Here is an 18,909-nt window from a genome sequence, read left to right on the forward strand (position 1 = left end):
GCACGCGTGAACGAACTCGTGTCTCCGCCTCCTTTCTGGGCACCGGCCGCGTTTCGGAAGGCATTTGGCCCTGGGGACGCTCCGTAGTCCACGGTGTAGTAAATACCCGTGCTGAACGAGCGAGCTGTGGTTACGATTGGCTCCTACGCACGTTCCCCGGAACGCCGTGGCTGTCCCGCGAAGGCTGAAGGGAGTGTGGCCGTCGCCTGTGTGTGAAACCCCCGGAGAGGCGCCATGCCTCGGTATGCGCAGCTCGTCATGGGCCCCGCGGGCAGCGGGAAGGTGAGCCTGGAGGAGCTGCGGTGCGTGGGTGCCTGGGCTCCGAGGAAACCCTGGGTACTTGGCTTCCTGTTCTCTGCGTGTACCTTTCCTTTTTTGTTTGTTTGGGAGTGATAGCAGCTTTAATAGCTCTTGAGCGGCTGGAGAGAGGGCTGAGCGCTCAAGAGCTTGTTCTGACCTCCCAAAAGACTTCAGTTCTGTCCCAGCACCCAGACAGAGCTGCAGGACACCTTTGCTCCAGGAACTGCCCTGGTTGTTCCAGGGGTCTTCATATCCATTCTGTGTGCTTGATCCTATACCCATTCTACAGATTACAGACACAGAAAGGTTTATTTGTTCAAAATCATACGCTTACTTAGGTCTGCCCCAGAATCTGAGTCTGGGTTGTTGGTTTTTGTTTTTGTCTAATTCCAGACCAGGCCCCCTGCCACGCACCCAGTATGGGGTATTTTCTAACCTTTTTCCTCAGAAGTTTGGACCTTGGGCTCCATTCCAACCCCAACGGGATGGGGGGTAAAGTTGGAGTATGGGTTTCAGATACGTTTGTAGATATGCACCATTTGTGGGCACTGCCCAAAGAGACCAGAAGAGGCTGTCGCTTGCAGAAAACCCAGGTCTTCTGCAAGAGTGGCAAGTACTGTTAAGTGTTGAGCCATCTCACCAGTCTCCAAAGAATGTTTGTAGCAGGCTTTCCTTCCTTGTGTGAGGGGGTTGCGGGGGTGGGGTGGGGGGGAGGTTGGGTCTTTTGTTGTTACTGAAGCAGTCTTATTAGCTCTTAAGTGGCTTGGAACTCATTATGTATATCATGCTGTCTAGACTGGCGTTCAAAGTTCTGCCCGCCTCTGTCCTCTCAAGTGCTGGAATTAAAGGTGTGCTCCACTAGACTCAGCTTCTTTTTCTTTTTTTTTTTTTTTCCTTTGAGACAGGGTTTTTCTGTGTAGCCCTGGCTGTCCTGGAACTCCCTCTACTGTAGATCAGGCTGGCCTCAAACTCACAAAGATCCTCCTGCTGGGATTAAAGGTGTTTACCGCCGCTGCCAGGCTCTGGTTTTTATTTACTTATTTATTATTATTATTATTTTGGTTTTAGAGAAAGGGTTTCTCTGTGTAGTCCTGGGACTCACTCAGTAGACCACGCTGGCCTTGAACTTAGAAATTCACCTGCCTCTGCCTCCCAAGTGCTGGGATTAAAGGTGTGCACCACCACTGCCCAGCTCTAGTTTTTATATTTATTTTTTATTGTGATACAGTGTTTCTTTGTGTACATATTGAGAGAATGATGCTAAGGACACTTAAGCACAGTAGAAATGGCAATGGTGACATTTGAGGGATGCCTAGAGTCTATGGAGGTGTTTGTATCATTTTAATATTTAATAAATACAATATTCAGAGTACCAGAGATGGCTGTGTGACTCCACAGGGCCTGTCATCTGATCGGGAAGGTAGACAGCTCACCCGGCAGTTACAGTGCATCTGTATGGTGGGGCTGTCCTAGGTAGAGAGAACAGGCTGTCAAAAGGAAGCGTGGAGCGTGGAGGAGGTCATTTCTGTAACCTATGTTAATTTGTGGACTCTCTTAAAGAAACATCCTGAGCCCAAGCCCCGCATCTAGATCTGCAGCTCTGGTTTCATCGCCTTCCCAGGGTTTCCCTGGAGGTGTAGTTTGGCTTGGATGAACACTGGCTCAGAGAGGGGAGAATTGTCTGGGCGTGTGGAGGGTAGCATGCTACTGCCTTGGGTGCTAACCCCCCACCTTGTCACGTTACAGAGCACCTACTGTTCCACCATGGTTCAGCACTGTGAAGCCCTCAACCGATCTGTCCAGGTAGTCAACCTGGACCCAGCGGCAGAACACTTCAACTACCCTGTCATGGCTGGTAAGTCCCGGCAAGGCCACCTTCTTCAGGCACCGTAAAGCTCAGAAGGCACTGGAAGCCGGCTGCCCAGTTACTCATGTGCTCAGCCCCGGTGTGAGGAGGAGCGAGATGAGGCCACGGGCCATTTCATGGTGGTATTTGTGGGTGTGGATGCCATGGCCTCCTTTCCTGGTCTTTGCTGGGAGACTCCAAGGTGAGCGGGCTCCTGCCTCCCTGCCTGTCCCTCTGGTCCCCTTGTTGCCTAATCTGGTGAGTTGGAGGGTAAAATGGTTTGTCCACAGTAAATAGCACCTGTGCTGGCTTAAAAAGGTGAGGCTCAGCCAGGCGTGGTGGAGCACGCCTTTAATCCCAGCACTCGGGAGGCAGAGGCAGGCGGATTTCTGAGTTCGAGGCCAGCCTGGTCTACAGAGTGAGTTCCAGGACAGCCAGGACTATACAGAGAAACCCTGTCTTGAAAAAACAAAAATAAAAAAAAAATAAAAAATGGTGAGGCTCAGGGCTGGGCTGGGGCTTGGTGGTGGAGTGCTTGCCTAGGGTATGTGAAGCCCTGGGTTTTACCCTCAGCACCACATAAAACCAAGTGAGGTAGTACGCATTTGTCACCTCTGCTCAGTGAAACAAAACAAAGCTTTTTTTTGTTTTTGTTTTTTGTTTTTTTAATTAAAAATAGTAATGTTCAAACAGAAGCTGCTCACTTAGATGACGGTGCAAATGTTTGAGCCATCAGCTATATACATACGTACATACATACATACATACACACACATACATATATAAGTACCATCTTGGTACATTAAGTTCCGGGATGGATGACCTCACATGGGGAAGGAGTTTGGTTAGAGAAGGGGGACAGAGGCAGAGCCCTGAAGCTGTGCGTTCTCTGGAAGCTGTTAGAGGAGACACAGCAGTAAGCTTCAGAAAGGCCAGGAGGGAGTGTTTTAAGAAAGAGGTGTTGGTTACATAGATGCAACCGAGCAGTTGTGTAAGACGGTGACAGATGTAGGACCACAGTGATATTGGCAGCTTTGACCAGAGTTAGTGGAGCAGTGGACCAACAGCTGGTGGGAGGGGATGGAGAGCTGGAGGGGTGGGGGGCTGTGCAGTGTGGACACTGACTGCCATGGAAGGTTTTTATTTTACCCTGAGTTTTGGAGTAGAGCCTCCTAGAACCAGAGCTGCCCTCAAATTCTTTATGTAGCCAAGGATGGTCTTATACTTTTTTTTGAATCATTAAATAGTATTTATTTCTTTCTTAATTATTCACAAAATAATTCTTCACTACTTACAGTTTTCATTACATGAGACACTGGTACTCAAAGAAATGTATTTTAGTGGAACCTTGGTAAAAGACAATGGAGAATTTTTTAAAAAGTCTCTCCAAAGTCAATATTCTAAGCTTGATTTTGAGTCAATTATAATGTCAGGTACAGTGGTGGGAAATAATACAAAGGATTCCTGTGTACCTTCACCAAATTTTCTGCAGTGGTAATATCCTCATAGCTGAAGTTCAGTAGCAGAGTCAGGTGTTGGCATATCCAAAAATGGTTTTTTTTTTTTTTTTTTAATTTTTTCGAGACAGGGTTTCTCTGTATAGCCCTGGCTGTCCTGGAACTCACTTTTGTAGACCAGGCTGGCCTTGAACTCAGAAACCCGCCTGCCTCTGCCTCCCAAGTGCTGGGACTAAAGGCGTGCGCCATCACCACCCGGCTAGATATTTTCTTTATTTACATTTCTTTTTTTTTTTTTTTTTTTTTTTTTTTTTTTAGATTTTTTTATTTATTATTATAAGTAAGTACACTGTAGCTGTCTTCAGACACTCCAGAAGAGGGCGTCAGGTCTCCTTACAGATGGTTGTGAGCCACCATGTGGTTGCTGGGATTTGAACTCTGGACCTTCAGAAGAGCAGTCGGGTGCTCTTACCCACTGAGCCATCTCACCAGCCCCTTTATTTACATTTCAAATGTTACCCCCTTTCCTGGTTTTCCCTCTGAAAGCCCCCTATTCCCTCCCCACTCCTCCTGCTCCCCAGTCCACCCACTCCTGCTTCCTGGCCCTGGCATTCTCTCACACTGTGGCATCAAGCCTTCACAGGACCAAGGGCCTCTCCTCCCATTGATGACCGACTAGGCCATCTTCTGCTACATATGCAGCTGGAGCCATGAGTCTCACCATGTGTTTTCTTTGGTTGGTGGTTTAGTCCCAGGGAGCTCTGGGGGTACTGGTTAGTTCCTATTGATGTTCCTCCTATGGGGGCCTTGTACTTCTAACCTTCCTGCCTTTACCTTTGATTGCTGGGATCACAGATGTGAGCCAGGGGTGCGGTGCGTTCTTGAGGAGTAAGGCCCTCTAGTAGGTAGAGCAGGGGAGCAGGCTGGGGAGGAAGTGGAAATCATCTTCTCGGCTCTTAAGAGACAGGCAGGCTGAGGCTGGAGAGATGGCTCAGAGGTTAAGGGCGCTGACTGCTCTTCCCAAGGTCCTGAGTTCAATTCCCAGCAACCACATGGTGTCTCATAACCATCCATAATGAGATCTGATGCCCTCTTCTGGGATGTCTAAAGACAAGTAGTATACTTACGGATAATAAATAAATACATCTTAACAAAAAAGAAAGAAAGAGGGGGCTGGTGAGATGGCTCAGTGAGTAAGAGCACCCGACTGCTCTTCCGAAGGTCCAAAGTTCAAATCCCAGCAACCACATGGTGGCTCACAACCACCCGTAATGGGATCTCATGCCCTCTTCTGGTGCGTCTGAAGATAGCTACAGTGTACTTACATATAATAAATAAATAAACAAACAAATAAATAAATCTTTAAAAAGAAAGAAAGAGAGAAAGGAACTGTTGCTTTGGGATCATGTGGCGAAAGCACTCGGTTTCCTTAAGCAGAAAGATGTTTGAGGGACCCGGGGGCCTCACAGAGAGTGACTTATTGTTTAGATTGAAAACCTTTCAGGAGGTCAGTGACAGAGTTCCCATCCTACCACCCCAGTCGGAGTGCTCCCCTCCCCACCTCCAACTTGTAATCAGGCTTGGGAGTTAACTGGCTTCTTGGTCATCAAGTGAAGAGATAGTAGTTGGCTTCATTTCAGCTGACTTCTTCATATAGGCACCACATAGCCAAGTGGTTCACACTGTGACCAGCGCAGAGCAGGAAGTGTCCAGAATTGTGGCCCAGCAGTCAAGCCTGCTTCCTTCAGTAGCCAGTGTCCCTGGTTTCTGATGTGTTCCTCCATAAGCAACTGAGTGTATATATAAAGTGTGTGCAGTGGACTTGTGTAGCTGTATAGCTCTCTTTCCCCACTCTCCCAAGAGCTGGCAGGCAAGCACACCTGATTCTTACAGGAAATTCTATGCACTAAGTTTTTCACTTAATGCTATAGCTGGGAGTTTAAAGAGCTTCCCCTCCAAGCTGGGTGTGGCACTGGATGCCTTTAATTCCATCACTCACGAGGCAGCGGCAGGCAGATCTCTGTGCGCTCTAAGACAGCCTGGTCTAAGACCTTGCCTCAAAAAAACAAAAAAAAAAAAACAAACAAAAAAACAAACCCGGATTTCTGAGTTCGAGGCCAGCCTAGTCTACAGAGTGAGTTCCAGGACAGCCAGGGCTACACGGAAAAACAAAAAACAAAAAAGCTACAAAAAAAGAGCTCCCCTCCCTCTTGTGTCTGAAGTGTTCTACTGTGTGATATCTCTGCAGTAATGCTCAGTCAGCTGTCTGGGTCTCTCACTCTCCACCTTTAAGGCAGGGTCTCTGTCTTAGTCAGGGTTCTATTCCTGCACAAACATCATGACCAAGAAACAAGTTGGGGAGGAAAGGGTTTATTCAGCTTACACTTCCATACTGCTGTTCATCACCAAAGGAAGTCAGGACTGGAACTCAGGCAGGTCAGGAAGCAGGAGCTGATGCAGAGGCCATGGAGGGATGTTCTTTACTGGCTTGCTTCCCCTGGCTTGCTCAGCCTGCTCTCTTATAGAACCCGAGACTGCCAGCCCAGAGATGGTCCCACCCACAAGGGGCCTTTCCCCCTTGATCACTAATTGAGAAAATACCCCACAGCTGGATCTCATGGAGGCATTTCCTCAACTGAAGATCCTTTCTCTGTGGTAACTCCAGCTGTGTCAAGTTGACACAAAACTAGCTAGTACAGTCTCTAACTGAACCTTGGACATAATCCCCCCTTCCCAGCAGCCCTCCTGTCTCTGCCTACAGCACTGCAGTTACAGAGGTGCGGCCACGCCCAGCTTTTCCATGGATGCTGGAGGCTCACACTCTGGTCTGTTGCGGCCCGCCCGCGGTCCACAACACGAACGGTTCACTGAGAAAGGCAGTTCAGGCTGAAAGAGAGGAAACTAGACGGGGCGGAAGAAACAATGGAGTCTAGACAACATTCTGATCAAGACTCAATTTAATATTTCCAGACACTCAGTTTATAAAGGAAGGGGGAGGGAACCCAATTTCCCGCCAAGTAACTCAGGGTCCAGTAGCAGGACGAACACGTGTGTGCCTCCAGACGGCAAAGGCAGGTTCCAGCAGTAGGTAGGCGTGGCAGGACGAATGAGCCGGTAGCTCCACCCTTGAGCAGGCAGGTTCCAGGCTGGGGGAAGGGAGGCCACATTTCCCCCCATTAGATAACAAAACAAAAATAAAAAGGGGGTGGCCTGTGGCAGAAAAATTATCTATGTTCAATAGTTCTGCCTGAGTTCCTAGGGCTAAAGAAAAAACTTGTTTCCGTGGGGTTCCCTAACTTTTCTAATGGTAAACTGTATCTGGCTAAGGCTGTCTTTAAAGCACTGACTGAATAGCAGCGCTGGGCTGTAGGCTCTGACTTTATAATGCTAATTAGTGCTGAATAGGTAGCTACCTGTTTGCATTTTAAGTAGGGCGTTGGAACCCTGGCTGAGTTTAACTAAACAATTTTAGAATAACACTGAACTGATAATCCTCTGCAATTTTGGGTAAAAGGCAGGGGAACAGTGAGAAGGGGTTAAGACCAGCTCTTTAGTACAAGGCCAATTGGCTTTTTTATTTTTTGGGTGGGAGGCAGTGAAGGGCTTGCCCTTACGACAGCAAGGTCTCCAATCTCTCTCCCCCCTATTAATTAAGTTTAAATAGGCAATGCTTAACAGAGGTGATCAAATGATTTTCTCATCCGTAGATGAGTGGGCCTTTAACCTTGACTTGGGTGGACATTGGCCTGATTCCTCCCGTGAGCATTGTAACAACTCACATCTGTGTGGCTCTTGGTATCTTTTGGGGAGGGGAGGCAGAGCCTTAAGTATTTTTGGTTTTTAGCTGGAATCGGATACCAACCTCCTTCAAATCAGGTGTGTCGCACAGGGAACTCAGAAACGGTCAAACTGGACCTTCCCTCCGCAGTAATCTCCTGCGCCAAGCGGTACCCATACCGTATTCATATGATTATGAATCAGTAGCGCAATTCTGAGTTATTGCGAGGTCTCTATATGAGACTTGTCAACCTCAGATTTAGCAAGGCCTAGACAAGAATTATGTCAGTATTAACACCATTAATTTTGGTTAAAATAGGAGCTGAAAGTCTTTCCTCTTCATCCCTGTTATTCCCAGTAGCCTGAGGAACTAAGGACACCTTGCAGTAACAGCAAGGGTGAAAAGCCAGAGGCCAGCTAAGGGACCAAGCCTATATCTATCAAAATAAGAACTAATCTTTGTAAATATATATGAAATTTCTACTTCCCTAGCTCTCCTGTTAAATCTAAATCTTCTCTAGACTGAAAAGCCACATGCTGGGATGTCCCTGGAAGGGAGATTAGCAATACCACCTGTTTGCTCGTAGGGGCGGAGAACCGGAGAATGTAGATTGACCTGCTTGAGAGAAGGAAGAATTCTAAACAATGAGAGTGTGGCAATGTAAATTTTCTGTTCGGAGAAGTCAAGGTACTTTATTTAGATGCAAATTGTAAAGCTAAAGCTAGTCTCCGGCCTCCTGTAGGGGATTTGGCTCAGAGGAAAACAATTTTTTCTGAGAGCTTCCACTCCCAGCACAAGAGGAATTTTAGTCTTTAGAATGATACTTACGAGGAGAGACAGAATCTGTGTCTACCTGACGAATTAATCTCTCTGGTAGCCACCGTGCTTCATCTTCATCTCGTGAAAAAACACAAACCGAGCCTCTTCCCCAGATTAGAACTGGATCTGGACCCTTCCATTTATTAGTCAGGGCGTCCTTCCATTTTACCAATGCATAAGAATTAGAAGTAACTGGGTGCCAGTGGCGTTCCGCTGCAGACTGACCTTTAATGTCAGTTTGCAAAAAGTTTAGGACAAATAAGGTAAAGGCAAGGTGAGCCTTTGGTGACCTTGGGGGATATAGATGCCCCTCTTTTGTTTTAAAAAGCCAATTTTTTAAGGTGCTATGAGCACGTTCAACTATTCCTTGTCCCATGGGGTTGTAAGGAATTCCAGTTTTATGTTTGATACCGAATTCTTTACAGAATGTAATAAAGTTTTTACTAGAATAAGATGGCCCGTTATCTGTCTTAATAAGCTTAGGCAACCCCATGGTATTAAAGGCTTGTAGGCAATGATCAATTACGTTTTTTGAAGCCTCCCCTGTATGTAGGGAAGCAAAGAGAAATCCTGAACAGGTATCAATGCAAACATGTATATATTTTAGTTTTCCAAATTCTGTATAATGGGTTATATCCATTTGCCAAATATGATTAGGCACAAGGCCTCTAGGTTTGACTCTTAGATGTGGCACTGGGGATAATGTAATACATTTAGGACATTGTTTTACAATCATTCTTGCTTGCTCCTTGGTGATTTTATGGCGGAGCCTTAGGGTGTGGCTAGAGAGGTGAAACCTTTCATGATTACGTTGGGCCAGAGCCACAGGATTTGAAACTAAAGCTTCTCCTATTAGAGCCCTGTCAATGCGATCATTACCCTCGGCCAGAGGCCCAGGAAGACCAGAGTGAGACCGTATGTGGCCAATATAAAACGGATTTTTCCGGGCAAGAATGATGTTTTGCAATTCTGAAAATAAGGATCCTGATGGCGTATTGAAGTTAAACGTGCCACAGGTTTCCAATAAGGGTACTGATTGAGCAACATATAAACTGTCAGTAAAAATATTAAAAACCTCATGTACAGACTGAAAGACCTTTAGCACTGCTGTTAATTCGGCTAGCTGAGCCGAGAGACCAGGAGTCTCTACGATAACCTGTTGATCATTAATAAGATATCCAGCTCGCCCTTTAGAGGAGCCATCAGTAAAAATCAATAGAGCATTATTTAAAGGCTGTAAAGAAGTCATCTTAGGAAATATCATATCATGTACATTTAAAAATTTTATTAACCTATCTTGAGGGTAGTGGTTGTCTATAATTCCATTAAACCCTATTTGTGCAAGCAACCAATCTGTACTATGCTGTTTCAGCCAAGTGTCTTGACTTACGCTGTAAGGCTGAACAATGATATCTGGCTCTTTTCCGAAATAAGTCAATGCCTGCCTTCTTCCAGTGATAATCATCTGAGCCACTGCTTCGTGATATGGCAAGATATTACGTTTGGGAGAAATCCTTGAATGTATCCACATTATAGGAAATTTTTGCCATAGCAGTCCCGTAGGCACATGAGTCGTATTAAAAATTAACAGGTGCAGCGGCAGGGAGTAATCTATATAGGTAACGAATTGCTCTTCAATAGACTTTTCCACTAGTTGTAAGGCCAGCAATCCTTCTGAGGTTAGGGATCTAGGGGAAGTGGGATCAGAACTCCCTTTAAGAATATCAAATAAAGGTTTTAACTCCCCTGTAGTAAGCTTTAAATAGGGGCGAAGCCAATTAATATCACCCAACAATTTTTGAAAATCATTTAAGGTCTTTAAGTTATCTCTACGAATAACGATCTTTTGGGGAAAAACAGCTTGATCAGTGAGTCTAAAACCCAAATAATTATAAGGATCCTGAGTTTGTACCTTTTCAGAAGCAATTTGCAATCCCTTATCAGCTAGGGCTTTTTGTAAACCTTTATAACACAAAAGCAATTCTTGGGGGTCCTTTCCCGCCATCAAGACATCATCTGTGAAATGAACGATGTAAATATTTGGCCATTGTTGTCTAACAGGCTGAATTGCTTTCGCCACAAACCTTTGACATAATGTGGGACTATTAGCCATCCCCTGTGGGAGGACTGTCCATTGATATCTTTTCATGGGTTCCTTGAAATTTACAGAAGGAACACTAAAAGCAAATCTCTCACAATCCTTTGGATGCAAAGGGATGGTAAAGAAACAATCTTTCAAATCTATAACAATCTTATAATATCCCTTAGGAATGGCCACTGGGGAGGGGAGCCCCGGTTGTAAGGTTCCCATAAGTACCATGGTCTCATTAACTTTTCTTAAATCTTGTAACAGTCTCCATTTTCCAGATTTCTTTCTGATAATGAAAATGGGTGTATTCCAGGGAGAGTGAGACTCCACCAAATGTCCTGCTTCTAACTGCTCCTGCACTAGCAAAGAAGCGGCCTCTATTTTCTCTTTAGGTAAAGACCACTGATCTACCCACACCGGAATATCATTACGCCATTGAATTTTTTCCGCGTGGGATGCAGGCAAGATAGTGGTCGCTATTGAAAATACTTTAAACCTCTCATGTTAGAGTGGGGTTTAAGATCCTTAAAGGTCTTAATTCCCTGTCCTTTTTTTACTAGTTCACGACCAGGCAGGAGTCCCTGCCTGAATGTCTGTCCAGTCACCTTCTCCTTAGAACTGCACAGAATAACGCCCATCTGTGACAACAGATCTCTTCCCCACAGGGTCACAGGCAAATTTGACATAACATACGGCTGAATCTTTCCTGATTTCCCTTCCTCATCTCTCCAGGTTAGCAATTTGGAACTACGTTTTGGGTTACTGGCGTACCCAATTCCTTGAAGGTGAGTCAAGGAAGCAGTCAAGGGCCAGTTTGAGGGCCAGTCCTGCCCTCTAATAATTGTTACGTCGGCCCCGGTATCTATTAATTCTTCAAAGCCTTTTCCATCAAGAGTCAATTTAAGGTTAGGTCTCTGATTTGTGATAGATTTCACCCAATTTACGCCCGAGGAGTCAAAATTATTTTGTCCTTCCTCACTTTCAAAGAATCTATACAGTGACTGGCGTAAAGGGATCAAAGTAAGTTGAGCAATTTTTTGATTAGCAGGTATAGTTATAACACCACAAGGGCAAGCGGCTATGATTTTAAGTTCTCCCTCATAATCATTATTTATAACACCTGGAAAAATCTGCAGGCCTTCTACAATAGAACTGCTTCGTCCCAAGAGAAAGCCACAGGTTTCTGTGGGCAGTGGTCCAAAGACTCCGGTAGGCAGAGTTTGGACTCCCATTTCTGGGGTTAATACTGCGTGGACAGTGGAACAGAGGTCCAGTCTTGCATTTCCTGGGTTTGACCTGACAAGTTCAAGAACTGATCTTGTTGGCTGGGCAGCAGATTTATGGCCCCATAAGCTGTCCTCTTTGAGTAACTCGGGGCCTGGGGCTGACCCCTTTCCTCGTTTCCCGGCACCGGGCGGCTCAAAACCCTTGGTTTATGCTTACAATCTTTTGCCCAGTGGCGGCCCTTCCCACACTTGGGACATATTCCTGGGGTACGGCCTGTTTGTCTATCCTTGGCGCCCTTGTTCTTAGGACAATTACTTCTAAAATGATCCAAACTTCCACAATTAAAGCATGCATTATTTTCTCGTTTCCTCGAGAACATTGCTTGCGCGTGGGTTCCCTGCGAGAACTCGCAGGAAGGCCCGATGTCTGCGCAAAGACGGACATATCCCGCCAAATCTGTCTGTCCCTTATGCGGTTGAATTGCAGCTCGGCAAGTTGCGTTAGCGTTCTCATAAGCCAGCTGCATAACAAAGGGACTACCTGTGTCTGGACTTCCAAGGATTCTACTAGCGGAAATCAACAGCCTGTCCACAAAGTCCTGATATGGTTCATCAGAACCCTGCCGAATGCTAGCTAAACTTCCACTAGTATCTCCTTTAACTGGCAACTTTCCCCAAGCACGGCGTGCGGCTGTCGCAACTTGCACGTACACTGCAACGGGAAAATCAATCTGATTTGTCTGTCCCTCATATGGACCCTCTCCTAAAAGCATGTTGCTATCCCAGTCTGGGTTACCAGCCTGAGCATTAGAAGCAGCAGTTTTCTTACTGGCGTCTCGCCATTCAGAATCCCAAAGCAAAAAATCTCCTCCTGACAGGGTAGCCTTGGACAGAGTCTTCCAATCTGAGGGGGTTAAGTTTGACTCCACAACTGTGTCCAGTAATGCTTGAGTGAATGGGGCTGAAAGACCATATTGCACAACAGCTGCCTTTAACTCTTTTAACAACTTGAAATCCAAGATCTGGTAATGTCTGGTCCTAGCATCTTGCTGATCAACTGCCTCGACCACAGGAAAGGCCAGGAAAGGCCAGCGTATTAGACGAATTCTGTCCTTTCCCATGAGTCTGACTCACAACTCTTTCTAGCGGCACCTGGTGAACTACAGAAGAGTTACTCTTCTCCGCTTCTGAGATCTTTTTTAGTTCCCGAAGCTCATTAGTCAGCCTCTGAAGCTTAATCTCAAATTCTAACTCGATTAGCCGTGTGTCCCTATGTGTAGCACCTCCCGAAGTGGTGACTATGGGTGAAGCGGGAGATTCGCAAGAGGACCAATTCTCATTAGGGTAATGGGCAATTCCTCTATCTGAGTGATTTTTGTTAAAATTCAGTCCATCATCAGAGTTTCCACATTTATCAATTTTTGAGTTAAGAAGATCCTTTTCTGAGGAGGCCTTCTCTGATAGGCACTCCTCCTGAGATACCACAAGCTCCGCCTGAGGGCAATTTAGCCCTGGAGAAGTTGCATCTATTATAGCATCATTTACAAGCGCCCAGAGACCTAGGGTAAAATTATCTGTCTGAGCGATATTCAGGGCCTCACCAACTTTCTCCCAGGTTCCACAATCTATCGTTTCTTCTTTGAACCATGGACAACAGCTATCTATCTTATCTAAAAAATTTCTTACTAATTGTACTTCAAGCCTTACTCCTTTTTCCTTAAGCAACTCCTGAAAACTAAAAACAATCGCCTGATCCATGATTTTGAACCCTTCTTTCTTCCACCTAAGCAGTTTTCTAAAAAACTGCGGCACACCGCCTGTCTCCGTATCTAGTTCCGATTAACGAACTGCTGACCCCAAGCAGAAGCAGTGTTGGGTCAGCACTGGTTCAAACTTGATTCGTATCCTACCGCATCCTCAGCAACACTTTACAAAACTGAAATTTTTTAGGCTAGCGCTAGCATGTGTACCTGTCCGTTGCTCCGATGCTCCTCCGATACGAAGATCCTTTCCTTTCTTGTGGAGCTCCACACAGCAGTCGTTTCTCTTAACATCCCTCTGCCATTCTTCAGGTCCCAGTTCTGGCGCCAACTGTTGCGGCCCGCCCGCGGTCCACAACATGAACGGTTCACTGAGAAAGGCAGTTCAGGCTGAAAGAGAGGAAACTAGACGGGGCGGAAGAAACAATGGAGTCTAGACAACATTCTGATCAAGACTCAATTTAATATTTCCAGACACTCAGTTTATAAAGGAAGGGGGAGGGAACCCAATTTCCCGCCAAGTAACTCAGGGTCCAGTAGCAGGACGAACACGTGTGTGCCTCCAGACGGCAAAGGCAGGTTCCAGCAGTAGGTAGGCGTGGCAGGACGAATGAGCCGGTAGCTCCACCCTTGAGCAGGCAGGTTCCAGGCTGGGGGAAGGGAGGCCACACTGGTCCTTACGATGGTGCGTCAAGCACGCTGAGTCATTGAGTGGTCATCCCAGCCCATGTGTGAGGTGTGTATAGATCTGTTGATTAAGTTTTCCAAGTGGATACTCACTCTGGTCCCTGCCTGGCTCTGCAGACATCCGGGAGCTGATCGAGGTGGACGATGTGATGGAGGACGAGTCTCTGCGGTTCGGCCCCAACGGAGGCCTGGTCTTCTGCATGGAGTACTTTGCCAACAACTTTGACTGGCTGGAGAACTGCCTGGGCCACGTTGAGGACGATTACATCCTTTTTGACTGTCCAGGTACAGCAACAACTTGAGTGTACAGTCTGCCTGGAGCTGTGACACTGTGTCCTCGTGGGGACAGTGAACAAGTACCTGCAGAACCCAGTTGGATCCGGTTTATCCCTTGGGTTGATCAAGTGCTTATGGAGATCAACCTTAAGAGTAAGGGGCCATAGCTTGTGGCTCAGAAGGAAGCAAGTGCGATTAGCAGTCGCCCCGTGATTAGTATTTTTGGCAGGTGACCCACAGAGGGAACAGGAGGCAACTGGTCAGTTGTCCTTTAAAGTAGGCTGTGGGACAACATGGAGTCAATTGTGCAGGCAAAGGGCCTCAGACAAGAAGCTACGAACAGATGGAGGCAGGGGTGGCTGGGTGACCAGAGGTGCTGTGAGGTGAAACTGGGAAGGGACAGGTGACGTGTGAGCTGTGGACCGGAGCCAGCCTTGTTCATGTGTGTGTCATGAGTGTGAAGATTCCCAAGCCACCCCTTTATGCTCGTGTCACTGGTTTTCCGTGCTGAGGGGTGAGTGCTGGGCTACTTCATGCCAGCAAGACAATCTACCACAGGGTCACCTCCCCAGCCCAGCACTGGCAAAAAGAAATGTAGAAATATAGTCTGTTTGCCGGGCGCGGTGGCGCATGCCTGTAATCCCAGCACTTGGGAGGCAGAGGCAGGCGGATTTCTGAGTTCGAGGCCAGCCTGGTCTACAGAGTGAGTTCCAGGACAGCCAGGGCTACACAGAGAAACCCTGTCTCGAAAAACAAAAAACAAAAAACAGTGTGTGTGTGTGTGTGTGTGTGTGTGTGTGTGTGTAGTCTGCCCGATATCCCTGTGGTGGCCATACCTCAGGCTCTGTGATTGCCCTGGGAGACTGTGATGTGCCCTTAACAGCTGAGAGCAGGGAGTGGGCGGTGCCTCAGAGGTTAAGAGCACTTGCTCCTCCAGAGGGTCCAAGTTCAGTTCCCAGAAACTTCCGGAACTTCAACTCTGACACCCTGTTCTGGCCTCCACAGGCAGCTGCAAACACATGACATACAGACATACAGACCTAAATCAAAACAATGAAGCTCAGGAATAAAATGCAAAACCTCCACAAAAATCCAAGGGGAAACAGCATTGTCTGAGGGGATGGACAGGCGGCAGTTCAGTCCCCAGCACCACAGACGACACAGAGCAAAACAGCTGGATGTGTAGCAGGGTCTGATGTCCTCCTCTTTCAGTCCCGGGGCCTGGACAGACATGCCGCCACCGGGTGCCCTTCCTGCTCTTACTCATCTCTACAGCCTCCTGGCTGCAGTCATGACTGCTGTCGTGTGCTCCCCCTGCAGGTCAGATTGAGCTCTACACCCACCTGCCTGTCATGAAGCAGCTGGTCCAGCAGCTCGAACAGTGGGAGTTCCGAGTGTGCGGAGTGTTCCTTGTTGATTCTCAGTTCATGGTGGAGTCATTCAAGGTCTGTGGACGAATCTCTTGTAGATTTTTCAGTCCTGGGTAGAAAGAAAGCATGTGACATTCTCTGCTCCGTCTGTGTGAGCCTCCACATTTCATAGGCTTTAACATTTATTTAGCATCTCCAATGATCAAATGACTATGTGAATGTCTGCTTACCTAAGAGATAGATTTAGCTGGGTGTGGTGACTTTAATCCTAGCACTCAAGAGGCAGAGTCAGAAAGATCTCTTTTGAGTTCAAGGCCAGCCTGGACTTCAAATCAAGTTTCCGGCTAGCCAGAGTTCCCTGGCTCAAAAAAATAAGAAGAAAAACAGATTGGGGGACCTGCTTATGAAATAAAAATTGAGGCAAATGGGCATTGTATTACATAGTGTATTTAAAAATACTGAGCTGGGTGAGTGGTTCGTGCCTGCAATCGCAGCACTCCGGAGCCTGAGGCAAGAGGGTTGCTGCAAGTTCAAGGCTAGCCGGGCTACAGAGTAAGACAGTATCTCAAATATAAAGATTAAAAAATAGCAGAAAAAAACCTATTTTTAATTTTCTGAGGACCTTTATTCCTGTTTAGAAATTACAGACTGCATTTTCTCGTCAGTAGTCATGAGAGATGTTCGTGGAAAAGAAGGCCAGTTCGTGGTCAAAATGCAGAGATGTGGTCAAGGCAGAGCAAGGGATTCATTGATGGGTTTGGGACAGAGTATGTGTAGCAAAGACTGGCCCCGAACTGGATCTTCATCTGCGCAGCTGGGATTAAAAGCCAGCCACTCCCCTCTGGTCAGTAGATGAGATCACATCTTCCCTTCTCTCCTTCAAGGCTAGGAGGGCCTCTACCACCTTTTTAGCAAGTGTCTTTCCCTGGAAGATTAGTCTCTTGGGTTGGGTACCAGTGTCTCTCCAGTGAGTCAGGAGGCCCTGTTGGCGATAACTGGACGTTTCTGTTCTTTCCTTCTCCAGTTTCTCTCCGGCATCCTGGCAGCCTTGAGTGCCATGGTTTCTCTAGAGATCCCACAGGTTAACATCATGACGAAGATGGACCTGCTGAGTAAGAAAGCCAAGAAGGAGATTGAGAAGTGAGTGGTGTCCCCGGCAGGGCTCTGCGGGCCGATCCTTGTGCCCCCTGAGACAGGCTCCTGTTCTCCTCCTGTCTCCCTCTCCTTTAAAGGTTTCTAGATCCAGACATGTACTCTCTGATAGAGGATTCAACTGGTGACTTAAGAAGCCAAAAGTTTAAGAAGTTGACGAAGGCCGTGTGTGGCCTGGTAAGCAAGCGCCCTTTAAAGCCCCCTCCAAGTGATCCTCAGGTGTCTGCCCATGTCCAGCCCGTGTTCACCTGTGTGCAGCACCGTCCAGTGCCATCCCCTATAAAAAGCTGGCAGTTGGGGGTGGGAAGGGAAGGGGTGTGATGGTTAGTTTGAGCAGTCAGGTGGCTGGGGCCGCTCAGTTCCAGTGGGTCCAAGGTCAGCCAAAGGGTGTGCTGGCTCTCCCCGGGGCTCCTTTTCCCAGCCCAGTGCAGGTGACTGTTTGCTTGCATCCTTGTTTTTTACCTTTATTTGTGTGCATGCTTGCAAGTGTGTGCCAGGAAGACACTCTGCAGGAGTTGATTTCTTCTCCTTCCATCATGTGGATTTTGAGGATCGAGGCCAGGTTATTAAGTTTAGCAAGCTTGGCAGCAGGCACCTCACTCCTGAGCCTTCCTGCCAGCCAAGCGCTTGTCCTTTTCAGGAGAGGTATAAGTGATTATGCTATAAACAAGCCTGTGGTGGGCATGGTCCGCAGCACTGTCAGGGCCGCTTCTCTAACTCGCGTTTGCAGGTGGATGACTACAGCATGGTCCGCTTCCTGCCGTACGACCAGTCAGACGAGGAGAGCATGAACATCGTGCTCCAGCACATCGACTTCGCCATTCAGTACGGGGAGGACTTGGAGTTCAAGGAGCCGAGGGTGAGCTGGGCTTCCCTGCGTCAGCTCAGGAGGGGTCCCGAGAGGAGGGGATGCATGGTCTCCTCTGTTGCCTTTGTGACAGGAGCAAGAAGAGTCCTCCTCCATGTTTGATGAGTATTTTCAAGAACGGCAGAATGAGTGAGGTTGACTACGGACGAAGCCACCATTCCGCTCGTGGCCCAGTGCTCTCCTGGAGGATTAACCGCGGGAAGCCGCTGCTGCGTCTGGGAAGAGCGCTGGGCTCTAGGCTGAGCCGCTGCGTGAGCGAGCGAGTGAGCGAGCCTGGCTTGTGCTCTGAGCTCTGAAACTGCTGCTCTTTCAGGAGACCTTATCCCGACACTATTGTTTGGATATTTAAAGAAAATCAAAGTAGAAATTAATGCACAAAGACTTGTATATAATATAAACTAACCTAGCCACACACGTATATCACCAGTGTGTGTGTGTATGTGTGCATGCGCACACAATTGGAGCCAATGTAACCTCATTTTTACAATTGAATATTTTGTTTTTTGAGGGCTCTTCTTTTGATTTACTTGTTTGTTTTTGGAGAGGTACAAATTATTGTAACAAAAAACATAGATCTATATCAAAATAAAAAAAATTTGGAAGGATATACATAAGTGTTATTTTCACAAATCAAACATGTATTATTTATACAATTAAAGCTGAAAACTGTTTGAAATGTAAATAAAGAAAATATCTAATAAAAAAAATATATATATTAAAAAGAAAACTGTTTGAGATTTGTAAATGTGAATGCACACGGGCCCTCTTCACACTCTTCTTTTCCAGGCAGACTGTGATGTACACATTCCAGAAAAACCCTTAAACTAATTTCTCCAAGGGTCAGAATGACGGCAGTGACTGTTTAGAAATCCAGTGTGTGTCCATGTGAGCATGGTGGTTTGTGACTGTAGTCCCAACATTCAGGAGGTTGAGGTAGGATTTTTAACTTACATTGAATTACATTGAGCTTTTGAGAGTCAATTGGCAGCTGGTATGCAGGTCACGGGAGCAGCTATCTGGAAGGTCTTTCTTTCTCCAGCATCCCTCACAGGCCAGGCTCTGGCAGAATGAGGCTGGATCTTAGTAAGCCCAGCTAGACGTGACATTACAGAGTTATTTTCCATGATTTCTTTCCTTGAATCCTTGCAACAAGGCCCAAGGCTCCCCTAGTTATTTGGTGACCAGTCTACCTGGTAACGCTAATTCAGCCCTCATAGAAATGTAACTCAGGTCAAAAGTTGTCATGTTGGCCTGTAGGGCTGAGTTTGGTCCATTTTCAAT

The 18,909-nt window shown here is 46.8% G+C and overlaps 1 protein-coding gene across 3 annotated transcripts; it reads left to right on the forward strand.

The window, feature by feature from the left end:
• Window positions 1-28: 28 nt before the first annotated feature.
• Gpn3 (GPN-loop GTPase 3) lies at window positions 29-18,309 on the forward strand. 3 transcript variants are annotated; one of them, XM_085837127.1, is made up of 8 exons: window positions 29-282; window positions 2,047-2,155; window positions 14,080-14,247; window positions 15,559-15,683; window positions 16,633-16,748; window positions 16,841-16,937; window positions 17,491-17,619; window positions 17,702-18,309. In XM_085837127.1, the coding sequence occupies exons 1-8, from the start codon at window positions 235-237 to the stop codon at window positions 17,759-17,761; spliced, it is 852 nt and encodes a 283-aa protein (XP_085693253.1). In that variant the 5' UTR covers window positions 29-234; the 3' UTR covers window positions 17,762-18,309. The 3 variants fall into 3 exon arrangements, with proteins under 3 accessions (XP_085693253.1, XP_085693255.1, XP_085693254.1); XM_085837129.1 differs by having other exon boundaries at window positions 88-302; XM_085837128.1 differs by having other exon boundaries at window positions 88-242.
• The last annotated feature ends 600 nt before the right edge of the window (window positions 18,310-18,909 follow it).

This window comes from Mus caroli, unplaced genomic scaffold, assembly GCF_978045245.1.
Source record: "Mus caroli unplaced genomic scaffold, Mus_caroli_1 scaffold_4, whole genome shotgun sequence".
Lineage (NCBI taxonomy): Eukaryota > Metazoa > Chordata > Mammalia > Rodentia > Muridae > Mus > Mus caroli.

Bases quoted from the DNA above. Each gene is read 5' to 3' on its own strand.
- Gpn3 (XM_085837127.1), top strand. From the start codon at position 235: ATGCCTCGGTATGCGCAGCTCGTCATGGGCCCCGCGGGCAGCGGGAAG. The intron at 14,248-15,558 runs GTACAGCAACAA...CTCCCCCTGCAG, and splicing joins CATCCTTTTTGACTGTCCAG to GTCAGATTGAGCTCTACACC. The intron at 17,620-17,701 runs GTGAGCTGGGCT...CCTTTGTGACAG, and splicing joins TGGAGTTCAAGGAGCCGAGG to GAGCAAGAAGAGTCCTCCTC.